A 26,665-nucleotide genomic window follows, 5' to 3' on the forward strand; every position below is an offset into this window, starting at 1 on the left:
ATTAACTCCCCTAATTCTCCGCTCCGTCAGTTGCCATCCTATCCTTGCCAACGTTCTTGGCAGCCTCGAGAGCAAACGCCTCCTCAACAGCGCCCATTCTGTTGAAGACACGCAGCCATCGCTGCCCCCATCGTCGGATCATGGCCTCGCGATCACTTGATCCGTCGCCTTCTTCCATAAGCTCGTCCTTGCTTCCTCCGGCCCAGCTAATGAGGGCGTCATTTGTGGCGCGGAACAAGTCGTGGATAGACTTTACTTCCTTGGCGCGTGTCTCGTCGTCGGTATCAGGAGAAGAAATCACCTGGCGGCTACGAGTGGCAACCTTGGTAAGTGTGTTGGAGACGAGCTCAAAAATGTGTGGCTCAGCCAGACTCTCGCCTCCGTTGGCACCATTGGCGGGTGTGCTGGCAACAATGGCCCAGTCCACCACGGTCAAAGGGGTTAGAATAGAGTAATTGAGGAGTTTCTCGGTGATAGAGAGCGCAATGCCTGGGTGTGCATGCCAGTAGCTCATAAGTGCTGAAATGATCTGAGCACGCGCCGCCTCTGAAGTGTTGCCAGCTTCGAGCAGTCTGCCCTTGGCTCGGTCGATGCAAGCCAGAACGTGGCTCAGCGACTTGGAGCCAACCCAGCAGATGGCGGTCATAAAGACGTCTGTGCTGACAACCAAGGGGTCCAATGAAAGCTCCGAAGCTTGGGACTGGATGCTGTCGATAAAAGGCTGGAACTCTTCATCCGCAGCTTTTCTTCTCAGAAGACCGGCGATCTCCATGCCCTCCTTGGAGAATGGTGTTTCTAGGCCACATGTTAGTTGTTTGATCTTCATAACACAGCAAAGTACATACCAGGGTTCTTGAACTTGAAATCAGGAACGTCCTTCTCCTTCTCGGGGCCTACCAGAGGTAGATACGGTTCAGGCAGAGTCTTTTGAATTCTCTGGGCGAAACTGAGTCTCACCTCCTTGTCGAGTGCTCCTTTTAGGAACCACTTGCTGGGGTGGTAATCAGGCAGTTGAGCATCATCTATCCACTCGGCCCACTTCCATGTGAAACCAAAGTTGCTGAGATGGTGTGAAAACCAGTCCATGAACCGGTAGCTCAGCGCCAGATCCAAACGAGGGCTGTTTCGGTAGAGGTATCGTATAGCCCTACCAAGACTGGGCGCAATGGCTGCAGGTGCCAGCTTGCACGCTTCGGTGAGAACAGAGTGGTAGTACACGACTTTTCGTTCAGGGATGGGCAGTTGGAACAACTGTGAGAAGACGGTATCAACAGCAACATCCTCAGGCTTCCATGTATTCTTTCCCGTTGGGAAGTTCTTAAGTTCATCGAAAGGTGTAGCTCGTTTAACAAAAGTGCCATCAGCGAAGTAGCAATCCAAATCCATCAAGTAGCGAGCCGTCACGTTGCGGTTAAAGTCCAAAATGTTGATGGTGTCGAGAAGACCGTCCCGGATGAGCGATGAAGCGATATCGGTGACGGCAGGAACTGAGGGTATATCCTGGTCGGTGTAGACAGAGAAGTAAATCTCAGGAAATAGAGGGCGAGGTCCGGCAATGACAGTCGCAGGGATGGACATTTCGGGAAGCGCGTGCCTGGGCGCATTCGAGAGTTTGTCTTGCGCCTCAATATCCTCCAAAGGCATCTCCCAGGGTCGTGGCAAGCATGATAGCGGCCAGTTATTGGCTGCTTCAGATTGAAGTTGTTTTTGAAGCAACATGCACACGCTCAGCGATGTTCCAGGGCTCTCCTCCTTGCCTTCAGGGTGATAAGGATCGACAAGAGCCTGTAGGGAATGGGGCTCCGAGGCAATGATATCCGTCTTCTCCATCAATTCTGCGGCCTTATGCTGGAATTGTCCCGGAGCGGAAACCATGATGTAGGGAATGGTAAGAAGAATGATCTTGACAATCTCGGTACCAATGGTCTGCCGGGGGTTAGTAAATGAGATTCAATTGCACATATTCGAAACTCACGTCATCTGAGCTAGCTGTCTGGAGGTCCGCAGCTCGGCTGAATAGCTCTTCCAAAACTGGGAAAAGACCATCTCCCTCAAGTAAAGATTGTAGACAAGCCAAGAACTTGAGCAGAAGCTTCACATCACGCCATTCGCCTTGTGCGATCTTCTCTGCTGTGATCTGTGTAATACTTCCAAGGATCTCGTCGACGAATTCGGGTTTCAGTGTGTTGATGATATGAACGACGGCGGCAACGAAAGGTGTCTTCAAGGGCTGTTCGAGCAAAAGCTGTGTCACAAGCTCGAGGAATGTCTTGCGAAGGTTTTCATCGTCGTGGTTTTCGGCCACCATTTGCGCAATGGATTGGACTTCTTCGGCCCATCGGCGCAAAGGGGAGTCTGCGATGCTGAGAAGCTGTCGTCGGACGCGCACAGGAAGGGGTGCAGAATCAACCCGTCTTCGCTGATTTCGGCGATCGTAGTGGTCATCATCATCTGCAGAGCGACGTATTAGCAAGCGCATCAAAGGCAACGCGACAACTTCGCGTGTCTTGCATTGTTGCAAATTCACTGACCTCGATATCTTCGCTTGCGGTGGCCACCCGGGGGTCGTCTATCGTAGTCGGCCATGATGCTTTCCTCGTCCTGATATAGCAATTCAGCGTGTGTCAATGATGGTCGATGTTTTTAGTAGATGAAGTTTGTAGAGTGAAAGTGTGAGGCTGCGTCACTACTAAAAGTTAACCAAGGGAAACAATGGGCAGGGATACCTCCACTACAGTGCACAAAGCGAACGAGCTAAGGTGCATGAACAAGGTTCGGATTGGAGCATGAGGCGCTACTAGGGGAAAGGTATCGCGAGGCTAACACGCTAACACCTGAGCGTTGTGTTTGCCTGAGGCATATATTAAAACCTTACATCGACTTCGACGTACCTAGGAAGATTTAAGAATTGGGATTGCGCAGCCCGTTGGATTTACAAACAATAAATCAATAAATATTCTATATATTATTTACTATGAATCCCCCGCAAGCAGTTGTCAGTTACGAAACGGCAACGATTATAAAAAGGAGTTAAACGTATATATGCGCACCTAGGTGCTTACTAGATACACCAAGGTTTGACTCGACATCTGAATACAAACTTGTCGAGTTCAAGATACTTTCTCAGACGAAAAAAAAAAGTTTATGACAAATTGGAATAAACAATCATATAAATTTAATCAACTTGCGCGTTTGAAGTCTAGAAATAAAAGCTCTGTGCTTTTCAAAGACGTCAAACCCTCCCAACGTCCTTCAATGCGTCACATCATTCATTCTTTCTGCCTTTTATTTGCAATTCATAACCAGTCCCTTATTCTTTATATCGTCTTGGACCATTGACGACTAGACCAAATAATGCCAAACTCCTCCACGTCTTCGGGAAAGCGAGAGTAAGATGCCACAGGGCCATCCATAGCCAGCTTCAATTGATAATTTCGTTGCAGCATGAAGAACAATACCGGGTGCCGGGCTGCGTCCTCTGAAGGCCAAACCAAGCCGAGCAAACCATTCGACTTCACTCCAGTGCCTCCAACCAGCCTCAGGATCGTGACTCTCCGAGCAATCATGGCAAGCCAGAACGCGGTACCAAAAAAGAAGAATTCAACAAATGTTATCCTCGCCATTCCCAAGCCAACCTTTGCCGCAGCATTGGGTTCCACCCCTGAGGCGCATACAATGAAAAAAATAGCACCGGTTATTATCCGCCATGCATCGAAACGTGGTCTAAAAACGTAATTCCCTGTGATATGCATCAATGGGGTCATCCCTCCTCGTGACTAGCCTTGAGGCAAAACTGAGAGCGGGTTCGTATAAAGGGCAAGCACAACGCCCAATCCCCTCCCTGCCGGGAAAGACTCCAACGCTCGCGAGAACAAACAAGCCTTCTCAACTGGCCCTCGACGCCTATACACCGTGCCTGTATTAAAGACCGACGCCATTGGCTCCAGGGCCACATAGCGCCTGCTCGCCATCTGGTCCGGTCTTGGTCTGGACCCTTGCTCCCAACCACTTTTGCTTAGCTCAGTACTGGGAGTGGACGAGGCAGGTCTCTTCCAGAGCCGCGGAGAGCCGGAGAAGGGTAAAAGCATATGCCAACTACCCTTTGCCTCGACGCGAGGCCGGCTCAATCCAGTTTCGCCATCATCTCCTGCTCCGTCAAGGGTGTGAAGTGGTCGATATCAAGGCCTTGCGATGCGAGAACGGGGCGGATGTGTGCTGGGACAAGCTTAGGGTTGAGGCTAGGGGCGATTGAGAGTTCTGTCATAATGTCAGCTGTCCTGCAATTGAAATGAATACCAAAGTTTCACGTACCGTGACGAGTGAAGTCGAAGAGAGCGGGGAGATCACGGAGCTGGCCAGTTCCGTGTCGCGAGTCGGGAAGCTTAGTGTTGGGGTCGCGAAGCTCATCGAAGAAGGGGTGGACCATGGCATCAATTGCAGATTGTCGCTCGGTGGGAGTGTACTCGAGCAGGCGAGCAATGAGGTCAATAGCGTTGGCGTCCGCCTTTCGGAAAACCTTGTTGAAGGGATGAGGCTTAATTTGAGGGAACTTGTGCTCCATATAGTTGGGGTTCATTGTTCGAATCTGTTCCCGAGTTGGAGTACCCAGAACTTTGATAATCTCAACGAGCTGGTCAATACCTGACTCGCCAGGGAAAAGAGGTTGACCAAGCATGAGCTCGGCCATGACACATCCGGTTGACCAAACATCTAATCGAAGTCAGCAAATGAATCAAGTAAATACGCTTCACACATGATCTTACCAATCTTCGTAGTGTAGTTCGTAGCACCGAAGATGAGTTCCGGTGCACGGTAGTATCGGGAGCAGATATAGGAAACGTTAGGCTCGTTGGGGACCAAAATCTTGGCGCTTCCGAAATCGCAGAGCTTGAGAATACCGCTGTTGGGGTCGAGAAGAAGGTTCTGAGGCTTGATATCTCGGTGGCAGATGCCTTGAGAGTGGATGTAGGCCAAGGCTCTGAAGAGCTGGTAGATGTAAAGCTTGACCTCGAGGATGGGCATGGTTGTCTTCATCTTGTTGAAAAATCGAGAGGCTCGGTAAACGGTCTCGGGCACAAATTCTTGAACGAGGTTCAGGTAGACCTCATCTTTCTATGAGGGAATTAGCGAGAAAGAAAACATGACTGGCTGGGCAAGATCACATACACGTTCGCCGTTGGAGTAGTAGAAGGCCTTGAGCTGGACGATGTTGGGGTGACGGACAATACGCATGATCTGGAGTTCACGGTTCTGTAATGAAGGTTAGCAAACAGGCCACAGTACGTTGTGTTGATTGCACATACCTTGAACCTCTTGTCTTGGAGAACCCGTTTGATGGCAGCATCCTCTCCTGATGGGGACAGCTTGGTCTGGAAAACGACACCGAAAGAGCCGTTTCCTACAATCTTACACTGAGTGTACTGCAGGTCCCGAGTCTCGCCGGTAATTCCATCCTGAACCTTCTCGCGGATAACCTCTGCAATTGTGTCAGTTCAGGAACCATACGTCAAGCCAGGCTCAGGGTTGCCCAATGGCGGGGGTGATGTACTGACCTCCCATCCGGAGGCTGTTAAAGGCGTTTGGCCGATGAGCCGACATGGTTTGAATGCGTGAATCTTAGTCAAGGCGCGAATGCAAATAGAGTTGAACGAAATCGCCTGGGCGTTTCGACAAAAGAGAAGATGCGAAGAGCTATTAAGTGGGCCGTGACGGGCAGAATGGAACGAGCCAATGCTTGATGAGTTTGAAAGATGCTGAAAGGCAAGTAAAAACTTGGATAGCGATGCTCCTTCAATGGAAAGCTAGATTTGCGCAATAGACAAGTGTACGACACTTGAATGACGATGGGCGAGTGATGTCTCGGTCGAGCAGGGTATCGGCACGGGCGCAGAGGGGCGGCTCGTGAGGTTATTTCTGCACGTAAAAGCTCGTCAACCAAGGAATTTCTGGCTGGTGAGAGACGATGCCGTTATTCCAAGTAGACTATGAACTGTTTGTGAGTCGAAGGCAACAACGAGGACGATGCGCACGAAATTGGCAAGGCCAAGGGTATCTGGGGAAACAAAGAGAAAACCGAGGGGAGAGTCGGTGGTGTTTTTGGTGGCACGGGACAGGCTGGAGGGGGAGCGGGGCAGAGGGGAAGGGAGGGGAGGAAAGGGAACAGTGGGCGCGAGAAAGTGGGCAAGGGACGGGGTATAAAAAGCTGCTGGTAGCGAGGGTTAGAAAAAAAAAGGACGCCGGGGGGACAGGGCCTAAAGATAGATCGAGGTACTAATGGGAATGAGTGGTAAGGTAAAAGGGTATGGTAGAGCCAAAGGTGGCGACGTAGGTGTATGTAGGTGCAGGTGCAGATGCAAGTTTAGGTGAATGGACGGGCAAGCCGTTCTGTCAGGCTTCGTTTCTTCAGAGGCGGCGTTTGCTTTGCTGACTGATCACGCAGGGACGGGGGCCCAAAGTGATGGATGGACTTTTTGAATGGAAGCAAGGCAGAAAGAGAGTGAGAGAGTGAAGGAGGCAGGAAGGGTGAAGTCGTTGACTTGGCGAGTGTGCGTGTGTGTATGCGTGCGAACGTGAGTGCGGCAGGATGCGCTATGCTACGCATGCATTTACCAACATGGTTGTTTGGGTAGGAAGGTTTTATTATTCTGTCTCTCTTTTTTTCTTTCTTTTTGGTTTTGTTTGATTGTTTCCCGCCCGTTTCTGCACCTCGTGCTATCGACGTTTGGATGCCAGTGATGTGCAGTGGAGAAGCAGCTGCAGTCACTGTCGTTGCTGGCTTTGAGTAATAAAAAAAAAAGAGGCTGGCAATCCACGCTCTCAACTTTGATGCCCGGATGAGCTTTTTTGATTCAGAAGGCCTCGAAATAATCCAGGGGACAAGGTGACGGGTAACCAGGCGTGTACTCGGTGCTAGGGGAGTGAATGCTCAGGGAGTGCGGGCACGGGGCTGGCACCAAGCGGGTCTGAGGGGCGGGGTCCTGACTTGGATGGGGCACGCTCGTGACAGCCCATCGACAGAATGCAGCCAGAGAAGACGCAGGATGAAAATAAAGGCGTTCCGGAACTGACAATGATTAAGGAATTTGGGGAAATAGAAGTATAGCAAGGGTGAAATGCATACAATTCACGAAAAAGGTTGGTAGGTTGAAGAGACATACGTTGAAGGACTTACTATGTGCGATGCAGGCGACACGAAAAATGATGACGATATCGCTTAGTTGGGAGTCAATTGTGCTGGTGACCTCGAGATCTTAGGTATGTAGTCGCGGCAGCTAGTACTGAATGATCGTGAGGTACGTGAGGCTTTCGAATCAGTCAAGGAATAATCTGACAAGGGCCTTCTGTTTGTTGGAGAAAAAACACAGGTGTAATCGGGACGACTTGTTATGAGGCACAGGCGCGGTGGTTCAAGGTTGCTGGGCAAGTGTTCATGTGAGTGCAGTCCGGTGCGGTGCAGTAGCTGTACTTCTGGCGGCGTACGTGGTGATGCAGCGGGTAGGCACTGTAGCAGGGGCACAGGGTGGTATAAACGATACGATGAGAGACGAGCGAGGCCACGGCGAGACCCTTTTTTCTAGCTGATTGAGTTTATCGAGGGTTTACAAAAAACGACGTCGAGGACGGCAGAAAGGGGTTGGCTGTTAAGGTAGGTTGAGGCTGAGCTGGGAAGCCGCTCGAACGGACAGATGCGATGTGATTGATGGATGGATGTATGCGAGACGATGGGATACGATACAGCCCAGAACGGGGATTCTTAGGCCAGGGGAGAGTATGAAAGCCTTCGAGGCATTCTAGGAACGGTGGACAAAGTCGATCAAAGATAATGGCAGAGGAGGAATGTTTCAAGTCTGGTGGAATGAGCTGAGCTGGGCTGAATTGAGCCTCGTCTATGTTGGTTCTAAGCTTGCTTCCTTGCTGAGAAGCTGTTCTGAATAGGACTTGACGAACGACCTGACTGCTAGAGCTTACAAGTAGGTACTTGCTAGGCACCAAGTGACCTGAGATGACACTGAAAAACGGTGACTTGGGCGGTACTCTTCGACCTAAAAGGCAATATCCGTACCTTGGAAGGTACCTACCTAGTATAGACTGCCCTGGCAGGACCTGGAGGTGGTGCTAAAAAACGTGCACGGGGCGGCTATGCGGGGCGGTTTTCTGCTTAATCGGCAGAGTGACGGCATGGGCGGGCATGCCTCAGGGTTCCAGAAAAAATGTCCGCTAAAAGCATAAGAGATGAAATTATTAGGACATCCTATGCCACTTAGACTATACTCTTTAGGCTGTTTATTTCTGTACCATAAGACTTAGGGGTCAATTTTTCTGCTACCTAGTAGGCATGGATAGAGAGTGGTGAGACGTCAACGAGCACTCATATAAAGTCGCCTAGAGAAAATGAACGGCTTCCGTTAGCTTGAGCTACCTACGCTAGGATGTTTTATGCGGGTTAAGATCCGTTATGGACAGCGCTGTAGAGTAGACTGCCTTGAGGTGATAGAAAAATTGACTACAAAGTTACAAGCTTGAAATAAAACCAAGCACATGAATAGTTCCATATTGCGTAAATTGACCAAGTAATTTTGTCTCTCGTTATGTTGTCGATTGGCTTTTTGAGACCCCAGGGAGTGTATCGGGAATGGCAAGGAGGGGAAAATCTTGGGTTGGTGTGTGAGGGGTTAACGAACCAGTAAAGGTATTCGTAGCTACCTACGTAGCTGGAAAGAAGGACAACACTTGTTCCAGAACTACATGTGCATATTGTGACTGTTGATGCACTCGGTTTCGGAAATGGAGGTGAAAGATGCCAGCTATTCGTAGCAGGGGGTCCTGTATCGTGAAGATACGGAGACAATATGAGACTGAATATGCGTAGGTACCTTAGGTAGAGAAATTGAATGATGATGGTGGTGGTGGGGGAGGGTACAGTACGATGCTTAGCTTTGTAGAGGCTCTACTCACCTCCCCAAACAGCAAGCAGATCTCGTTGACGAACAGCTTGAACCGACTGATGGGGATTTATTTTTGGAAAAGTACGCTTCTTGTGTCTCGAGAGCCGCGTCGCTACCAGGGCCAAATCAATCATGGATCAATGGACTTGGATCTCGAAGCAATTGGTTGCAAATATGTGAAAGTCTTGTGAGCAATCCGACGCCCATTCAGAGGACCCGCAGCGTTGGGCTTGCTCATGTGCCCATCTTGAGACGGGTAAGGTCAAGGAGGACCTAGGCAAGGTACCCAAGCGCTAAAGTCCGGTAGGCGAGACCTCTACCACCCCATGGATGGATGTCATGCAACTGTGTACTTGACTTTGCTGGAATTGGGTAGATCGTGTCGGGTCTGGGCAGCCAAGATGCCTCAGGGTAAGGTACCGACGCAGCAGGTCAGGTTGAGCCCATTCAGGGAATCGCCCTCGCTAATTTCCTGTCGTACAACAATACCTAGAGCATCTGTCTAGCTATTCCTGAGATAGCTCGTCGTTGAACATCCAAGGGTATCGCGATCCATATTGCACCCTTGACGGATTGGATCCATATCGGTGAGACGAAATAATCGATTTGTAGGGAAGCGATCCATAGGCCTGCCGAATCGCTTGATGCATGACAGTTTGCCTTGACCCTTGAAAATCTTTATACAACAATGCCAATCTTTGGGCACCTATTTGCATTTCGCCGATAAACTGCCAAGAGGGTATCGGAATAGTGGTTCGAGTGACGTGAAGCAAGTGCGGTCGAAGACGTCCCTACTTACATGGTACGGCTTATAGACTAGGACAAGGGAAGGGAAGGTAAGAGTCAAATGGACAGTGAACCACGACTGCCTGATATGTCGCATTGCCTGCACCTGCTCCTGCACACTCTTTCAGACATTCACTCAAGTTGGCCCAAAAAAATTGATTATGAGCCTTAAACATTAGTAGTATGAAAATCAATTGCCAATGTTAATACCTACTTATGGCAAGGCATGATTAGCGAGTATCGACCAATCGAGCTTCCGTGTCAAGTTCGATTCGAATTATTTTTTTTTTTTCAAAAAAAACCAAAAACCAAAAAAAAACGAAGAGCAAGCGAGGAACCAAGACACGAGAGATCTACAATCTTGCCAAAAAGAGACATGCAACTACGTACCAGACTAGACATCGCATCTGGATCCTTGGGTGGGCTCTGTAGAAGCACTGACCATAATCTGCAAGTCAAGGTATCCCGAAAGCCACATGGTTGTCTTCATTAGGTATTGACGACAGAGGCAGACAGTCTGATAGTCCTATACGGATACACTACTGCCCATCGTCAGTCTCGAGGAAGCTATACCAGGATTGTCGACTATAACCATCTACTTGTAACATCAGAATACCATTGCTTCAAAGGAACACTTCAGTTCACATGGTATTGAGAACAAGGCCCGACTAACACAATACGCCAACCCCTAGTCAGAGCCTCAGAGGTCACCTCACTCTCCATCTCTCATCGGCTCAGCTCACGATTGCGGCCATATCAAAACAGAAGTTATCAACAACAATTCCGAAAGCCAATGGCTCTTAGAAAAAACTTGCAAGAGGGACAGACTGAACACGTCTAGTCCTCGAGTCAGTATAGATGCATCAGCACTGTGACATTCGTTCAGTGATTATTTAGATCTTTCAGCACTTTAACATCAACATCGTTAAATCTACAACGGAATACGGATACCTGGCAGGTACTAAGTTATCGATCAAAAAGCAACATTGGTAGCCCGACAAGGGGCATGTCGGGCAGAGCAGAACAGACTGCAGCTCTCTCCCCTGCAACCTCCCCTGGCAGTTAGAGTGGTCCAAGCTGACCCAGTCTCGGTTGGTTCCCACCTGATGCAGAGCCAGAGCCAGAACTCAAGATGATGGTGGACGCTTTTACTTTACACAAAAGTCACTGAGCACATGCGCCTGCGGGGCCGTGGCACGGCGAGGCTGGGTGGAACCCTGACGTCTGAAGCTCTGGAACCTCAAGATCCAGAAATCAGGTGTCCAATTGAACGGTACGATTAATGCTTGCTATTGCAGTTGTTGCCATGCCCTAATACACCTCCACGGAAATTTGCATCTCTGCGATATCCTCCTTGCCTGTAGGGAAGCCGACTTTGAGTTGGCTGATCTGATCAACACCAACGCCCACCCCAATTGTTGAAGCTGCTGCAAGGTATACGAAGCTTCAAACCTTCACCATCTGATAAATCTCACACACATGCACATGGTATCCATCAGCTTGTCTTCGGGTAATTTTGTTGGTTTCAGTGCTACCATGGCGGGCAACTCACTGTCCCGCCATAGCCCTAGGTAGAGCCATCAGTGGCCAGTGACGGTCGGATGCCAATTGGTGGTGTCGAGGCGTGATCAAATGGTGTTCGATGTGGACCTACCTTGCCTATACATGGTTACTGAGTGTCGACGCCAACGGTGATCTACCTGCGGCCAATGAAAGCGCCAGCAGACGTCATGCTACCCATGGACGTCATCTGTCAAGACCAACGGTACGGACAACAGCAAGCTACTGTTCGCCAGTGGGTTGGGTTGAGTTGGGCTTACATCAAGTACAAGTTTAAAACACATCAGAACGGGTGATAGATCTTGCAAGAACGGGACGGAGATGCCATGCCGTTTTGGCATGTCATGGCAGGCAATCAGCAAGGCCACGCCAAAAGCCGATGCGGCCACGGCACATGGGTGGCTAGCTATGCGACATGTTGATGACGCTCTGCTTAAAGACTGAGGATTCGGAGACCATCAAGCCCCTGGCACCATCGCCTCCACTTGGAGCGAAGCTGACCACGGGTCAATCAATGGGCGGCTGCCGACCACTCACGGGCTACCGGTCGCGGAAGCTGGAGCTTCCCAGGCGGTGGCCAGTCATGCTTAGTGGGTAGGCTTTGCGGAATGCAGATGGTCATGAGACCCTCGTATGCAACGCTAATGACCATGGCCGACTTTTAAGTTCACGAAAGTGCAAGACCCATTTGTTCAACGAAAGGGAAAAAAGGGGTCCCAAGCCATGCTTGAGCCAATCATCAAGTTGATCAAACCCATCAAACCAAATTCCAAGCTCTAAACTCTTGAGTCTTGTTAATCGCCAGGAACCAACCAACAGAACTTGAATTCAAAGCGGCATGAGGAGTCGTTTCCCTCAGCACACGAGCCAATGACACACCACGCTATCGTCAATTAGCTTCACTGAGGCTCAACCGACAAGTTGAAAGCCGCAATTCCTCGACTGCCCAGATCATCAAGCGGACTATAGTACAAACGCTAACTGTTTTTCTATCCCCGAAACTGCCATTCGACTTCAATACTACAGCAATGTGATTTAGTGTTGAGCAGTCCAAATCAGATACACGCCTGACGGCAGCGGCTCCAAAGTTTTGAGAAAATGCTAGAATCACTAAGCATGCATGACTTCTCAGGCATCTGTTGGCCCCGTATTCCGGGCCTCGAAGCTGTAATATCTTCAGCCAGTGTCACCTGACGTTAGTCAAGATGGAACTAAGATTTAACTACTGAGACAGCTCATAGCTACTAGATATCATGTGGTAAGTTGAGAAAAGGCAATGAGGGTTGTTTCGTGAGCTTGCTGATGTACTTTGCAGGCCAAGGCTAGATGAGATGAAGTCAAAATGCCCGTTGAGTCGGCATTGCGAGTGCAACTGCTGTTCCACCTACTAATTTACCTACTAAAACGGCCGAATAAAGGCTGATTCATGCTTCTATGTAAGCTTCCAAACCAAGAGACGGCAACACGGAATCCCTCCCAAAGAGACTCAAGGGGCTAGCTTACAGCTCGTCCGAAGCTGGTCAAATAAAGCATTAACATCCCGAGAGTGAAAGAACGGGTAAATCATAATATACATCTCTTATAAAAAACAGCCATCGACCGGCCAATGATGACTCCTCTTATCAAGACCGCTCGAGATATTCTCTCCATGTCTAAGGCATGCCTCTTCTTACAACCTCGCCAGACCTTTGCATTATGTCAAGCAATTTGAGGTTTCGAAAGGTCATCAACCATCGATAAGCTCTATCTACATAGTGCATGGATTGACAATTCGGTTTTTAATCCCATGCCTTGCCTTAGACCGGCATCCTATGATACACTTGTGCAGTTACTTGAAACGCACATTCTGGCAAATTTATATCAGTGTTGGATGCAGGATAGCCACCATGTTGACAATATGAAAGCCAACGACTCCGACCCGTTATCGTTCTACTGACAGCAATGTGGTATTCATGGTATCATACAAAGTAAATCATCGTTGGTCAGCATATATCGGTTTCTCGTTATACAAGACCTCCTCAAACCCCTCGCACGACTCGACAAGGATCATTGTTGGCTACGGCGATCCATAACACGAGCCCAGATAAGATCCGTGACACCCTGTTTCTCTAGTCAAGCTTCTGGGCGACAACTATCCAGTCGGGGTTAAATAGGCTCTTGTCGCCTGTGGTTTGCAGCGCGGCACACTGAAGCGAGTTGTACCGTGCTTGGTTGGGTCTCAGCTGCCACAGTGAATGAGGTTTGACAGTCCAGATTCTTGAGCACTCTGTCACGCTTTACTCAGAAATGACCAAACGCTGTTGCAGAAGACAAAATCTTACTATATAGCAAGCAGGCCACTTTGGGTAACCTGCTTCTTCTCGTGGTTTGCGCGTGCCAAAGACATGCAGCAAACAAATTCTTGTACAAACATTTGCTACCCTCGAAGTTAGCTGCCATAACCACGCAATAAGCTGGATATCAAGATCTGTGGCTAGCATGAGGACCATACAGACAGCCACCACACATCCTGATTCGTTGAGACGTGTAATTGGATAATGACCAAGTCGAAGCCACCTTACGAAAAATGAAGCAGCTTGCAGGCTTGAGAGGTGGGACGGCAAGTCCGTTGGTTCTCAAGCTTATATACGTACTGCCGATTATTTGTACTGCCGATTATTTGCCAGTCGATGCAGTTGGATGAGTGAGGCACTTTTGGAGTGGATGAACAGACTTCGCTGTTCCTGGTGTCAAAGGAGCCGAGAGCACTTCTTTAGCTTCTCGATATACACAAGAACTACCGAGCGAGTACCCTCCCGTGATGGTATGTCTCTCTTGCACAAGATGTTTTAGTTTTCATCTACCGCCGCAGAGATGCTGTCTCACTCCTGAGGGCTTGACCCATTACCAAGCATCTCAAAACACCCTGGACTGACAGCTGCCCGCACCGACATTAACACGGGCACTGTATATGGATGATGAAAGATGGGCCGGGACTTATCAGTGTTACCCTAACTACTGCAATATTTGACTCAATTGTTGAGGTACTAACATTGCTGTAGGTTCTTATTCTTTTTGCAGGTGGTAGTGTTGCTCCCTGTCATATATGACTACAGACCGGAGCATTATCCAGGTTCCCCGAGCCAAAGGGATCTATTAGCCTATGATCTGACGAGAATGAAAAGTTCGTAGCATTAATGTAAGTTAAACTGGTGATCTATGTCAGATGACCCTGATACAAGCAGAAGCTGCATATTCTGCTGTTGTGTACTGTTATTCAGCCATTGTCCGTCAGCATAATCGCAACGATCATCACATGGACACACATCCTCCTCCTTGATCTCCCAGACAAGAAAATTCTCAGCCAGCCAAAATCACGCTCATCTTGTCACTCCTTCAGAAACGGCTCACTGCCCCCCCCCCCCCTTGACCCCTGTGCACCCGCTTCCATATCCAGCGACGTGCATCCCGTTGATACTGAGCACCCCCGGCTGTTCCCCAGGTACAAGGCATCGGGAGGCCGCTGCGTTGTGCTTGCGCAACACAACCCAGTTCGATTGACCTGTTTGACGTGAGTGTCGATCATTGCTCGACAGCAACTGTATTAGGAGTCTGAGCTGCGAGGCGAGTCTCGCCCAATGTAGCAGATTTCATGGGTTGTCTAGCTTGTTATATCGCGCCACGACTGCGTTTACGCGGTCTATCTGTAATATTCTTGGTTTTGATGCTGACATGGGAAGACACTTGCAATGGACTTGACCGTAACACTCGGTGATACTCGTTGAATGTAGTTTTTGGAGTGTTTCTGTCTGAATATTGATATCCGTAATAGCGTTTTCGTAACAAAGGGTGATTAGTATATACTGTACCCATTCACGGCCATAGTGCCCGCACAGATATCATGATGTTCACCATCTAAGTTATATTAATTCTTGTAGATCATGCCCGGAGAATGCCATGTCTTTTCCAATACACCAAAACTACCCTGGAGTGTAGGGGCGGCATTATGGTGCCCATGATAGGCTCATACGAAATGTCCGTGGCTATAGAATGTGCGCTGTTAGCACATGACTGTGGCCATGGCTTGAGCTGCCGTGCTGTTTATCAATGCAACGTAATTGACTTGGCTCCTTTCAAAGTAAGGGATCGAATAGGCATAAGGACTGGGAAACAATGACATTATTTAGACATCCAGACTCAATAACTTGACTTGATAAGTCATCATGCACGTTCTAAAGGGCCCAAATAGAGCTTCTGGCTAAATCATGTGATTTATCATGAATCATATTGACATTCAGCCTGTCATTTCCCCATACGTTATATTCTTGGTCCCTCCTAACGGACTCAGCAGTAGATAAGCAATTCATAGTTTGAAATCCCAAGAAAACGATACCTCCCCCTAGGTAGTTTCTCTCTCATACAACTAGTCTTCGTCATTGACCTTGTCTGCCACCATATCCTTGGCCGTGTTGATGACCTTCTCGGGTGGCCGTTCAGCGTGCTCTGCTGGAGTGCCAACGCCGCTAGGGATTGGGGAAAGCTGCGCGCTCACGACTCCGCTGCTCGGGACAGGGATTTTGATATCCTGAGGCGACCCAGGCACGATCTGAGGGTTGAGGCCAGGTATGTGAATTCGCTTGGCCTCGTTTTGATACGCCGCAGGGACGATCTCGATAATTTCGTCACGCGGGAAATTGATTACTGGAATGTCAGTAGTAGAGCAGTGCATTAGGTAGGCGTAGAGCACGCGAAGCACAGACTCATGAGCAATGATGAGAAGATCGGTCTGTTCTCGTTCCAGCTCAAGGATGATAGGCTCCAGGCGAACGGCAAGATCGTGATACGACTGCTTATAGTCAGTATTTTGAACACAATTTGAACCACCAAGCGTATAGAGTTATACATGCCTCTGCACGGGGGTATCGGTGGTGGTAAGGATCTAGTTCGTGCTTCTCGACCTCATCTGGGTAGATTTGACGGATCATACGCTCAGACATCTTCTCGCATACACCGGGGTTGATTTGGCTGAGCTGTGATCGCTGGCGGACCTTGTAACCCTTCTCATTCAGTACATCAGAGGTTTGCACCGTACGCATTCGAGTCGATGTCCAAACGGTGAGTGGTGGCAAGGGGGCATCTGTACCTCCTTCCGCTATAGTCGTGAGTCGTTCTTGTTCACGATGCTTTAAGAGTGCTTCGGACATCTTTTGAGCGTAGTCTCTTCCTTCGAGGGACAGGGGGGCATCGGCCTTGTACGAATCCTCCTCTGCTGTTGTGCCAGCTCGGGCGAAGAAAGTCTTTCGCGATTTGATGTGTAGGTTTGTGAGATAGAAGACAATCCGATGAGCGAGATAGTTAAAGCTGACGTTGTTGTAGAAGAACTTGGTTCCTGCGTTGATCATTTTGATGTAGTTCAGCTCCTTCTCATTCATGGTCTCAAAAACAGGGATCTTCATCTCAATCCTTTGGAGGTACAATTTGGCAGCCTCGTCAGGTTCCATTCCAGCGAACTATAACGAGTGAGTTGCCATTCATACATATATGAACTCAATGTACTTACATCTGGGGACGAGATCTTAACGTTTCTCGCATTCTCTCGCAGGATACGTTCGTCGTCGACAAATGACTCAATGAATAAAGTCTGCCATGTGTGTAAGCGGGGATTGTCAAATGGAGTAATAGGATTTCTTACTTGAACATCGTGCTTTGCAAACTCCTTGGCCAGGGAGCGTCTTCCATTTGCAGTAGGGTTCACTGCATCGTAGATGGCCACTTGCCCGTTGTCGTGGTTCAACCAGGAGTAAATGTCCTCGCGGCACTTCTTCAAGATCTTCTGGCGCAGAATAACGGAGGCTGGTGATGCATTCGGGAAGAAATAGTCGTCAGGAATAGACCCGTCAGGACCAACAGTTGCTCGACGGTAGTCACCCAAATGGAAGATCCGAGACTTAACGCCGAGCCAGCTCAAGTATCGCGCCATGGAGACGCAGATATGCCTGGATAGTTGTAAGCTTGGACTACCACTGTATCAAAGAAAAGACTTACGTTTTACCACGCGCAGGCGGGCCAACCATGACGATGACGATACGCCCAGAGTGAAAGAGTCGGCCAGACATGGTACTGTAAAGCTGGGCTGGGGCCAAATCTTGCCCATGGGGAATATCGTGAATGGCATCAATGAAAGTTGAGCTCTTGCGGCGGTAGCGAGGGGCATTGGCCGCAATCTCGGCGGTTCTAGTAATGTTAGTCACATGTAAACTTCGTATATTAAACGGCCGCTATTCCAGCATGATGCCCAGTCCCAACAATACGTCGACGAAAGCCTCAGAGATAGGAGATCGCCACCCAACAAAGTGGCGTTTCAAGGACAAGAAGAAGGAAATACATACAGAAGAGTGTCCATGATGACTGGTAGCCGTAATACTTCCGATGTGATAGTTCCAAAGTGAGACGGTCGTGTTTGAGTCTATGAAGTTCAACGGTAACACTTGAGATAATCCAGCTCTGGGAAACAGTTTCGACTCGTAAGGGCGATTGGATAGCCAGATCAAGATCAAGCGCGAATACAGAGATTCCGATAGTCGAGTGTTGATGAAGCCTCCTGCAGCTCTTACTGCCGAGCTTGATGCAACTTTAACAAGGATGAGATGAGCCTCAAGATAAAAGCCCAAGGCGAAGCCGGTGGTTGCCGGCGGGGTCGACGGTAAACGGTTTAGATCTTGGGCGTTTGGGTTGATTACAGGAGATGGATTTGACTCCAACGAGGATGTGGCTTCAGTGTTTGATAGGTATGGAAAAAACACAGACAATAGTGGACGGAGAAGGCAATCTGAAATTGAAAACGAAAGTCAATTATAAAAGGTTGGCGCTCAAGGTTCTGTAAAAGAAGGGGTAGAAGGAAGTGTTTGAAGAATCAGGTGCAAGTGCGATAGGCAAGTAGGTACCTGTACTTAGTATTTGGCACGTCATGCTCGAGATGCGGTGTAAAAGTAGTGCAAGTTAGTCCAGAGTCCTGCATAAGAATATTAGCTGAAAGTATAGGATACTTTACACTACCAGACCGAACCCAGTCATGGAAGTTTTACAGTGGCAGGCAGGTGGACCTTCAGGGTCATCTGCAGTCAAGCTTCAGGGTAGCTATAGTGGTCACCACACTGGATCGATCTGGACACAGCCACAGCCGACTCGGCATCATCGGTGGCTAGTGCCTCTCCACTACAGAGCTGTCCAAGCCAGATGAAAATTATTCTCCATCTCCAACTTACTGCGCTCGTCATCACGTTCCGGTGTTTAGAGGCTCGGGATATTAATCGCATTCGAGGTTGTTTCACACAACTTTTTATTTTTTCATTAATCAAGTCATTGGTATAATCGCTACGAACGCCTGATCGTGTGCGTCGCCATCGTCGATTAACCCCTCGGCTCGCTTCTCTCCCGTCATCATCTTCATCTTCGCTTCGGCGCTCAGTCACAATGGCCTCCACCGCCGCATTGGATCCCGTCAAGAAGGCACTACTTTCTAATCCCCTCGCTGGCGCCCTCGGAGATGTCTTCAACTCCTTCAACGAGCGGAGGGCCAAGCTAGGCCTCTCCAACCCAGGCACTATCGAGAGTCTTGCCAAAGAGGTTCAGCGCGATGTCTTTCTCAACAACTACATGTTTACTGGAATCCGCGCCGACCTGACAAAGATCTTCAGCATGGCTCCTCTCTTCCAGGTCTCCCACCAGTTTGCTATGGGCGAGCGTATCAACCCTTACACTTTTGCCGCCATGTACGGAACAGGAAAGGTAACTACCAGTTAATCACAAATTTGGTATTCGAGGTTGTTAATTTTGTTATAGGTCTTCTGCCAAGGTAACCTTGATAATGAGGGCTCTCTGTCCGGACGATTTAACTGGCGATGGTCCGACAAGCTGGTCTCCAAGTCTCAGCTTTCCATCTCCCCAGGTGGTCAAGATATGGCGCAGTTCGAGCACGAGTACACCGGAAACGACTTTAGCGCATCTCTCAAGATGCTCAACCCCTCCTACCTCGAGGGTGGTGTGACTGGTATCTTCATCGGAAGCTACCTCCAATCCGTTACTTCCAAGCTTGCTCTGGGTCTCGAGACTCTTTGGCAGCGACCTTCTCTGTCCCAGGGCCCCGAGTGCGCCGTCTCATACGCCGCCCGCTACAAGTCCGCCGACTGGATCGCTACCGCTCAGCTCCAGGCTGCTATGGGCACCCTGAACACCTCTTACTGGCGACGACTCTCAGACAAGGTTCAGGCTGGTGTTGACCTGAGCCTCGGCCTTGTTCCTTCTCCCGGTGGTCTTATGGGTGGTGGTCTCCAAAAGGAGGGTGTTACCACCATTGGTGCCAAGTATGATTTCCGCATGTCTACTTTCCGCGCTCAAGTCGACTCCAAGGGCAAACTGAGCTGCGCTCTTGAGAAGCGGGTTGCTCCCCCTGTGATGATGACTTTTGCCGCTGATATTGACCACTTCACGGTATGTGCCTATGATCCTCGGTTATCAAAGAAAACAACAATTTACTGACAAACAACTGCAGCATCAAGCCAAGATTGGTCTGGGTGTTTCCATTGAGGCTGCCCCTGAGGAGCTCCAAGAACAACAGGAGGTCCTCGGTGCTCAAGCTCCTCCCAACATCCCCTTCTAAGCCATGAGCTTAGCATACTCCCCGCAACATCTTCGATGACCCGGCATCCTGTCCCCAATGGGATAGGATGTCTTAATGATCGCCCGTTGTTGACCGGGCCAGGACCAAGCCTCGACCCCCCACCAAACCCCTTTCGCCATTTTTTGATGTCTTATTAGTCGTCCTTCCCACCTCCTATGATGCTACGATGCCCATTTTCTGGGTAGGAGACTTGGTACATATATATCCCGGTTCCTAATCTCCTCCCCAGACTATCGGGATCCAGGCATCTGTGTATATTATTGTTGAGGACTTGCGTTGTCCTGGTCATGTGTATGAATTTTCTGTAACGCACACAATGGAGGGACGGAGAAAAAGTCGGTCGTCTCGCTCCGTTCTTGCTTTTACGTATCTTTTGAACAAATTTCACTCATGGCGCTCATCATGCGCGGCAGTTTTGTTCAACTTGTTGATGGGATGGGATGTGGGATCTAAAGGCAAGCTAACGAAGTGATGGCCACGCCTGTTCATGTAACTCTGTATGAGGAAATAGACAAACCTGAAGCTATCACATGGATCATGATGATGATATATGTATCAACTCTAAGCGTGTTGGTTTGGGAGTTGTCCAAACAAGTCACTTTTTGTAGATTATTGTAACGTCACATCACGGCATAATGATAATAAATCGCTGGAACTGAATTGCATTGCTAGCTTCAACAGTACTGCATCATGTTTGCCCCTTGCATCTCGTCTTTGCGTGTATCATGCTTAGGAAAGTTATTTGGTGTAGAATAACCACACAACAACCGATTTATGTTGTTTTGCCCGTCCTAAAACGCCATGCTAATAACAAATATTCTGTTGATTTTTTGCTTTTCACACTCCAGAAGGACCTGAAACACATATGCAATTCAGCCCTTGCTGGGTATCAAAATCACCATGCCGTCTCCTTGTAGCTTGCTACCCAACTTCATTATGACAAGCAGGAGCGCGCTTTCTTCAACGACTGCTGCGAGAACTCTTGTACATCGAGGTGTCCAAACATCAAACCAGTCGCGCTTCTGGGTGCGCAATGCCGTAATATTTCTTCCCCCCCTTTTGATGGCATGTCTATCACTATGATTTGACAGCGCAGCTGTTACATCACAGTGCATTCTCGTTCGGGCTGATTGCCGCTCTTGTTCTTCACCTTGTCCTTCGATTTAACTCGTTTATGGCCATGTTTGTGGGTGTGATGTCGATGATGGCGTTGCTCGGTCTCAGGCTCAACTTCGGCTGGAACCTCTGTTCTGTCTGAAATCTCCTTTGACTCTCTAGACTCCTTGGATGTTTCTGCCGTCAGGACGCCTGTTGAGTTTGGTGAAGACATGCCGATACCGTTAGGCTCGTCCTTGGACTCTGCTGTAAGGTCTTTACTAGGCCGCATTAATCCTCCTAACCTGCTCATCGAGAAGCTCAGGCGATTCTCCCCACTCTGGCTGCTTGGTCGACTCCTATTGACCAGTGTGAAGCGAGATGCTGCACGTGATAATCTCGATGCAGTTGGCTCCTCGCTGGGCGTTATAGCTGGGGAATGAGAGTTTGGTGTATGTGGTGCTGATTCAGTCCAGACAGCACTAGGGCGTCGCGAGTTGCTGAGTGATCCTGGGAAACGCCCTGTACCATCCTCACTCCTCCTGGGTCTTTCGCCATCCATGGAAAGTCGAATGCTTGGTGGTTTGCTGGATAGGTGACGGGGGTCTTCGAGAGTCGGAGTATTGTCAAAATAACCCTCCTCGAGACTGCCAAGTCGGTGGCTTCGTGAAGGGGTGGGAGGCAACTCGATACTGACTTTTGAATCGTTGTATGAGGGAGGTTCTGTCTCCGTGTCATCGACCGAAGGAGGAGCAACTTCGACCATTGGCATGACTTGATAAAATAAAAGATATGGCATCTCTTCCTTGAGGGCAGTTCTGATGTCGTCCACATAAGTGACCCGGCTCTCTATCTGAAGATCATCGAACTTGACCCATTGTGCTTCCTCGTAATCAGGAGGTGGGTCAAAATCATGTCGCCGGTTGTCTTTCAATAGCTTAGGAGCTACTCGAGCGAATGAAACATAATGTCCGCTTTGTAACGAATCTCCTCGATGGCAGATAACGGACTGGAGGACGAGCTTATAGTCCGTGTTAAGAACGTTCAAATCTTCCTCGGCTTTCGGCTCATCAGCAAGCATAAAATGCGGTAGCCGCAAACTATCAGGGATATCGATAAATGTGTTGTGACGCTTGGGCTGACCAGACTCGGTCATGGCGTAGCGTTTGAGACAGATGCCCACAACAGGCCGTTGTTCAAAATTCAACGCAACCTCTGTGTTATTTCGAGGCTCTGTGCTTGAAAGCGCGTGCCAGGCTTGAAATCTTGTCAGCGCATGTAATAGTATCACGACAGAAGATTTAAACTCACGGATAAGTCTGAAGAATTGCCAGGCGGGAATAGTGACTGCCTTGACGACTGTTGAACCCTTACGCATAGCTTTCTGGAGCATCGTTGGTGTGTCGGGGGTAGAAGGGCGGCCCTCTTCATCCAAAACTACACGTTGAATAACGCTTGTTGACCTTCCTCGCAACGAGGGTTTGTTCGGCACTAACTCAATAGCAGTAACCTCGCCTTCTGCTTCATCAGGAACATTGCCATTCTTGGTATCGGGATCTACCAGCGAAAGAACAGGAGGCTTTTCCAACGTTGGTGTTCTTTCCACTGGGGTGATTGGTAGTGGGGATGTTGGTGTAGACGACTCGCCGCGTTCTTCAGTTATGATTCGAATTGTATCCCTGTGCTTCAGTGTCGGTGTGTCGCTTCGACTTTTCTCTTCCACTCCGAGCTTCTTCCCATCTTCGCTATCTCTTTTAACATCCACTTGGGCATTAAAGTATTCCTCGAGACAATCTTCTAGTTTGAGTCCCTTTTCTTCAGGATCAGGGGGTATGGCCAGGTTCAAGAGACGCTCATACACAACTTTGTGGTCGTCTTTGTCCTTCTTTCCTTGGTGGAAAAGATCGACTTGTAGAGAAAGCAATGGTAGCTGCAACGTTTCTGTGATAAAAGCAAAGGCCTCAGAGGTGTCTTGTTGCTCCAGCATCCGGGCATCTGACCAGCCACAATCGGCCAGCGCGTCCTGTATTAGTTTGGTCTGTTTTCCTGGTTAGTTTCAAGCATATCACAGCATGTGAGGATGCTACCTACCATGTCTGTGTGTACCAACTTTCCTGCTCTGAGCATATTTACCCACATTCGCAAAAGATTGACGAGTTTGTTGCGGTTGTCTTCTTCTGGAAAGTCGTTCTTGAGCATACATTCGAAAGCGTCGATCTTGGCAAACATGGAGAACAAGAGCGCATCTAGATAGCATGTAACATTGCCTCGATTTTCGGCGCCCACCATATCCACGTTGGGATCGTATGGGGTGATGATTCCAGCTGCCGCCTTTTGTTCCATATCAATGAACTCGACGGTCTTGTCGCTATCGTAGTCTGCGAACTTGGTTGCCATGATATCGATAACGTGGTCGGCAGTTACGTCGGTTATGTTGAGTTCGTCTAATCGTCGTAGGATCTCCTCGGCCTAATGCGAGCAAAGGTTAATGTCTCGATCGTTCAAGTCGTGATTCGATTCGTACTCGTGCGGTTTCCTTCTCTTTGTCCCCGTCTGCTTTTGCTCCTTGCTTGGCACTATCGCTCTTGAACATGGCCATAAAGGCCCCAGTAGAAAGTGGACGAGGCTGCATAGCTATTTGTCAGGACACCTGTTTCTCGGCCGGTACATAGCTTGGACATTTGAAAAGGAAATAGCAGACAGTCCATCCAACAGTTACTAAGTCCTGATGAGAGCATACCTTATTCTTGTCTGAAATCGCTGGTAGGGGTGACGCTGGCGCAGCCGACTTAGATCGACGGCTAGAGCCATTCTTGTCGCGCAAGCTGAGAAACTTTCTGGGAAACTCCTTCATTGTGATTCGATTTCGTTGCAGAGAGGATAATGTGTAGTTCAAAAGGAAAAAGAAGGACTCGTCCGGTTTAACGAGGCAGTAATAAGCCACAGGTCTGCATTATCGGGGGCGCATCCGCTGCTGGTGTAGGTTGTTTGAGATGTGTCAGGTAGTGGCTCGAGTGCGACGCGCGCAAGACGGGGGAGGGTGAGATGGGTTTGGTCGGTGCTGATAAGACGAGCTAAAAACGATGAGATGAACCGATGAAACAGAATACACGGTACAAATAGTTGCTATCGAAGTTCGAGGCAGGTTGAAAGTATGAGCCAGAAGACAAAACAAAGTTGGAGGGGAAGCTGTACTTGAGAAAAAAAGGCCGAGACTTGCCCTGCCATAATAAATGATCGGCTTCGGAGGCCAAATCTCAGTGGCCGAACAGCCCACGGGAGCGGTTGTTGAGGGGAGTGACCTGAGAGATAGTGCACTAAAATAGAAAGATAGACAGGTGGCGGGGGTGGACACAGCATGGACCCGGCCTGAACCTCAGCCTACCAAAGGTGCTAAGGTTGGATGAAGTAAGGTTTATGTGGTATTGTAACAGTTGGACCCCTGTGCCCTCCCGTCACTCTAAAGTTTTTTTTTTACCTTTTTCCTTTCTTTTTTTTGGTCCCTTGTTCCTGTTGATGGAATCAGGGTGCAGCTTGCATGTAATCATGACCTACCGATGGCAACACCACAGGAACGTCGACCGAATCTCAGGCTATTTAGATGGATGGTCTAGTCCAGTGGCTAGTGTGGCCAATTCAACCTTTGAATTGTATCCTTTTTTGTCCTTTTTCCATACCAATTGAAGATAATCCTTGGAGCCGATCCTAGCCAGTTTGCGCGCGAATTCGGGAAGTGACAAGCACAAAACGGCCGCCTTGCAGGACAAGCTAAAGCCAACGTGGGAAGTAAGACTAACAGGGACGGACAATGTCAAGTGATTTGCGATGTAATGAAAGCCTGTTCCACTGCCGTTTTAACACTTATTTCATTCTTGTTATCATATGGATGCGTGATGTGTTACTCACGTCCTTGCACCAGCTGGCCTCAGCTCCACTCTCCGCGATCTCGGCCACATCATCATTGTGTATGGGGTAGGCTCTCAGAGAACTTACTTCAAAATAACCTAACCCACTCGATTCTGCCTCAGCTAAACTCAATCATAGCTCTAATAAAGCCCCCCAAAAGGGCAATCTTGCACGCTATTTCGTGGCTTTGCTTTATTCTACACTGTCATCATCATCATCTTACCGCATGTCGTCAGGTCTTTTCTATATTGCCGCCTGGATGTGTAACCTTTAGGCTGAGATCCGCACCATCGGTTACAACAGAACTGGTGACCTAGGTAAAGAAGCTGACAACGTAGGCGTGTGAGTAAGTCAGGTTATTAATTATAGAATCGATAGAAGCCTGGGATAGATCGATTGAAGAATGGATAACTACTTAGTCCTCGAACACGTATGCACAAATTGTCTTGTGCCTGCCAGAGATAGAAGTCATCTTATAAATCGAAGCCTACTAAGTGCTGTGTTGCACATCACCAGCCACACCATTGCGTTCCTGACGCCTGTAACCTACTTACCCACCCGCTAACCAATTTATCCTAAGTTAGTGGTACTGTAAAGCAACCGGATCTTATTATTGATGGTGAATCTTTGACTCCAATGTAAATGTTTGTATTTTACTAAAATATCGCCCGTTTGGTGGCCCGTTAGCCCCTCGGTCAGATGTTAATCTACTCCCTCTCTATCCAAAGAACGTACGGTAAGGTTCAAGTCTTCGGCCCGCACATGAGGAAACCTGACCGTCTGGGAACAGGAAACACTATTGGTGACCATCCTGGCTGTCCTGCCAGCCTGCCATCCTGCCATCTGGACTTATCGGTCCTTGCAGCTGGAAAAGATGGAGATAAATCGGGTCACGGGGTCCACGGACGTCCCGCGCCCAAGCGTTTGGGACCAGGCAGCTCCATAATTAGAAGGTGGTTTTGAATCAAGTTGGTTTCGGAGTGAGATGAACGATCGAAGTGCGTCGGACAACAGCAAACCCCGAAGCCGACTGAAGCAACTAATTGATAACAAAGGATTTCGGATATCCGACACATCCAGTGCTGAAAGTTCATACGATTTCTTTTAGACACAATGCTATTGGCCTCTTCGTTAAGATTGGGATTCAGTCCTTGCATTGAACTACTAGATGACCCATGGCTTCTAGATCTGGGTAATGGAGGGGCGATCGGAGTGCTTCGAAAATCGTGAGGATCACGACTTAGTCGTCGTATTCATAAAGCCACATGATGAGGCAGGTCAATCTGGAGAAGGAAGCGCCAGGCGGATAGCAAATTTGAGCGATTAACACTGAAAGAGGGGAAATATTCAAATGGGCTCATTTCTTACGCCTCATGGGAAACAAGAAAAAAGTACTGACTACATGCACACACATATGATGACTTTCGTTGACTTGGTGCTCAGGTCCAGAGATGTTGATAGGTTGCAAAGGTACCTCTATCTCATGGAAGAACTGAGCCACACAAAGCGATAGTTTTACGCTATGAAGAATAAAGGACATGAAGTAAATGCCTGGTAGGTTGTGACGTCTGATGAACTGGACAACTTCTGCCCTTGTCGTCGTTAGAGATCTGATACAATATCCAGCGCCACGCCATCTGTCACAGCCACGTGTGGCGCCAATTGGCGCTAGCCGCTTAGATGGAAATTTCCAAATCCACCGCGACAACCTCAT

General features: G+C 48.8%; 7 protein-coding genes across 7 annotated transcripts; 2 read left to right on the forward strand and 5 right to left on the reverse strand.

Annotated features, from left to right (window-relative positions):
* Positions 1–10: 10 nt before the first annotated feature.
* Positions 11–2,586, reverse strand: FGSG_07328 (uncharacterized protein; the record flags this gene model as incomplete). The annotated part of the gene is made up of 4 exons (XM_011328775.1): positions 11–795; positions 846–1,926; positions 1,976–2,451; positions 2,532–2,586. 4 exons carry the CDS (start codon positions 2,584–2,586, stop codon positions 11–13), a joined length of 2,397 nt encoding a protein of 798 aa, XP_011327077.1.
* A 768-nt stretch (positions 2,587–3,354) lies between these two features.
* On the forward strand, positions 3,355–3,735 carry FGSG_13121 (uncharacterized protein; the record flags this gene model as incomplete). Its single annotated transcript, XM_011328776.1, has 2 exons — positions 3,355–3,389; positions 3,444–3,735. 2 exons carry the CDS (start codon positions 3,355–3,357, stop codon positions 3,733–3,735), a joined length of 327 nt encoding a protein of 108 aa, XP_011327078.1.
* Positions 3,736–4,123: 388 nt separating this feature from the next.
* FGSG_07329 (kinase gsk3) lies at positions 4,124–5,598 on the reverse strand (the record flags this gene model as incomplete). The annotated part of the gene is made up of 6 exons (XM_011328777.1): positions 4,124–4,257; positions 4,312–4,710; positions 4,764–5,112; positions 5,167–5,250; positions 5,304–5,476; positions 5,553–5,598. The coding sequence occupies 6 exons, from the start codon at positions 5,596–5,598 to the stop codon at positions 4,124–4,126; spliced, it is 1,185 nt and encodes a 394-aa protein (XP_011327079.1).
* A 9,617-nt stretch (positions 5,599–15,215) lies between these two features.
* On the reverse strand, positions 15,216–18,067 carry FGSG_07330 (uncharacterized protein). Its single transcript, XM_011328778.1, has 6 exons — positions 17,660–18,067; positions 17,316–17,504; positions 16,963–17,266; positions 16,831–16,896; positions 16,178–16,780; positions 15,216–16,116 (listed from the first exon to the last, which is right to left on the reverse strand). The coding sequence occupies exons 3-6, from the start codon at positions 17,248–17,250 to the stop codon at positions 15,694–15,696; spliced, it is 1,380 nt and encodes a 459-aa protein (XP_011327080.1). The 5' UTR covers positions 17,251–17,266; positions 17,316–17,504; positions 17,660–18,067; the 3' UTR covers positions 15,216–15,693.
* Positions 18,068–18,743: 676 nt separating this feature from the next.
* On the forward strand, positions 18,744–19,929 carry FGSG_07331 (import receptor subunit tom-40; the record flags this gene model as incomplete). Its single annotated transcript, XM_011328779.1, has 3 exons — positions 18,744–19,058; positions 19,113–19,760; positions 19,822–19,929. 3 exons carry the CDS (start codon positions 18,744–18,746, stop codon positions 19,927–19,929), a joined length of 1,071 nt encoding a protein of 356 aa, XP_011327081.1.
* Positions 19,930–21,049: 1,120 nt separating this feature from the next.
* On the reverse strand, positions 21,050–23,644 carry FGSG_07332 (uncharacterized protein; the record flags this gene model as incomplete). Its single annotated transcript, XM_011328780.1, has 4 exons — positions 21,050–22,302; positions 22,357–23,083; positions 23,137–23,514; positions 23,570–23,644. The coding sequence occupies 4 exons, from the start codon at positions 23,642–23,644 to the stop codon at positions 21,050–21,052; spliced, it is 2,433 nt and encodes an 810-aa protein (XP_011327082.1).
* Positions 23,645–24,638: 994 nt separating this feature from the next.
* On the reverse strand, positions 24,639–25,761 carry FGSG_13122 (uncharacterized protein; the record flags this gene model as incomplete). Its single annotated transcript, XM_011328781.1, has 5 exons — positions 24,639–24,800; positions 24,952–25,073; positions 25,175–25,256; positions 25,506–25,526; positions 25,687–25,761. 5 exons carry the CDS (start codon positions 25,759–25,761, stop codon positions 24,639–24,641), a joined length of 462 nt encoding a protein of 153 aa, XP_011327083.1.
* Between the last annotated feature and the right edge of the window lie 904 nt (positions 25,762–26,665).

This window comes from Fusarium graminearum, chromosome 4 (genome assembly GCF_000240135.3).
Source record: "Fusarium graminearum PH-1 chromosome 4, whole genome shotgun sequence".
In the NCBI taxonomy this organism is placed as follows: domain Eukaryota; kingdom Fungi; phylum Ascomycota; class Sordariomycetes; order Hypocreales; family Nectriaceae; genus Fusarium; species Fusarium graminearum.

Coding starts and splice junctions, on each gene's coding strand:
- FGSG_07330 (XM_011328778.1), bottom strand. CDS start 17,250: ATGGCGCGATACTTGAGCTGGCTCGGCGTTAAGTCTCGGATCTTCCAT. Junction 16,897..16,962: donor TTGCAAAGCACGATGTTCAA/GTAAGAAATCCT, acceptor TTATTCATTGAG/TCATTTGTCGACGACGAACG. Junction 16,781..16,830: donor TTAAGATCTCGTCCCCAGAT/GTAAGTACATTG, acceptor CACTCGTTATAG/TTCGCTGGAATGGAACCTGA.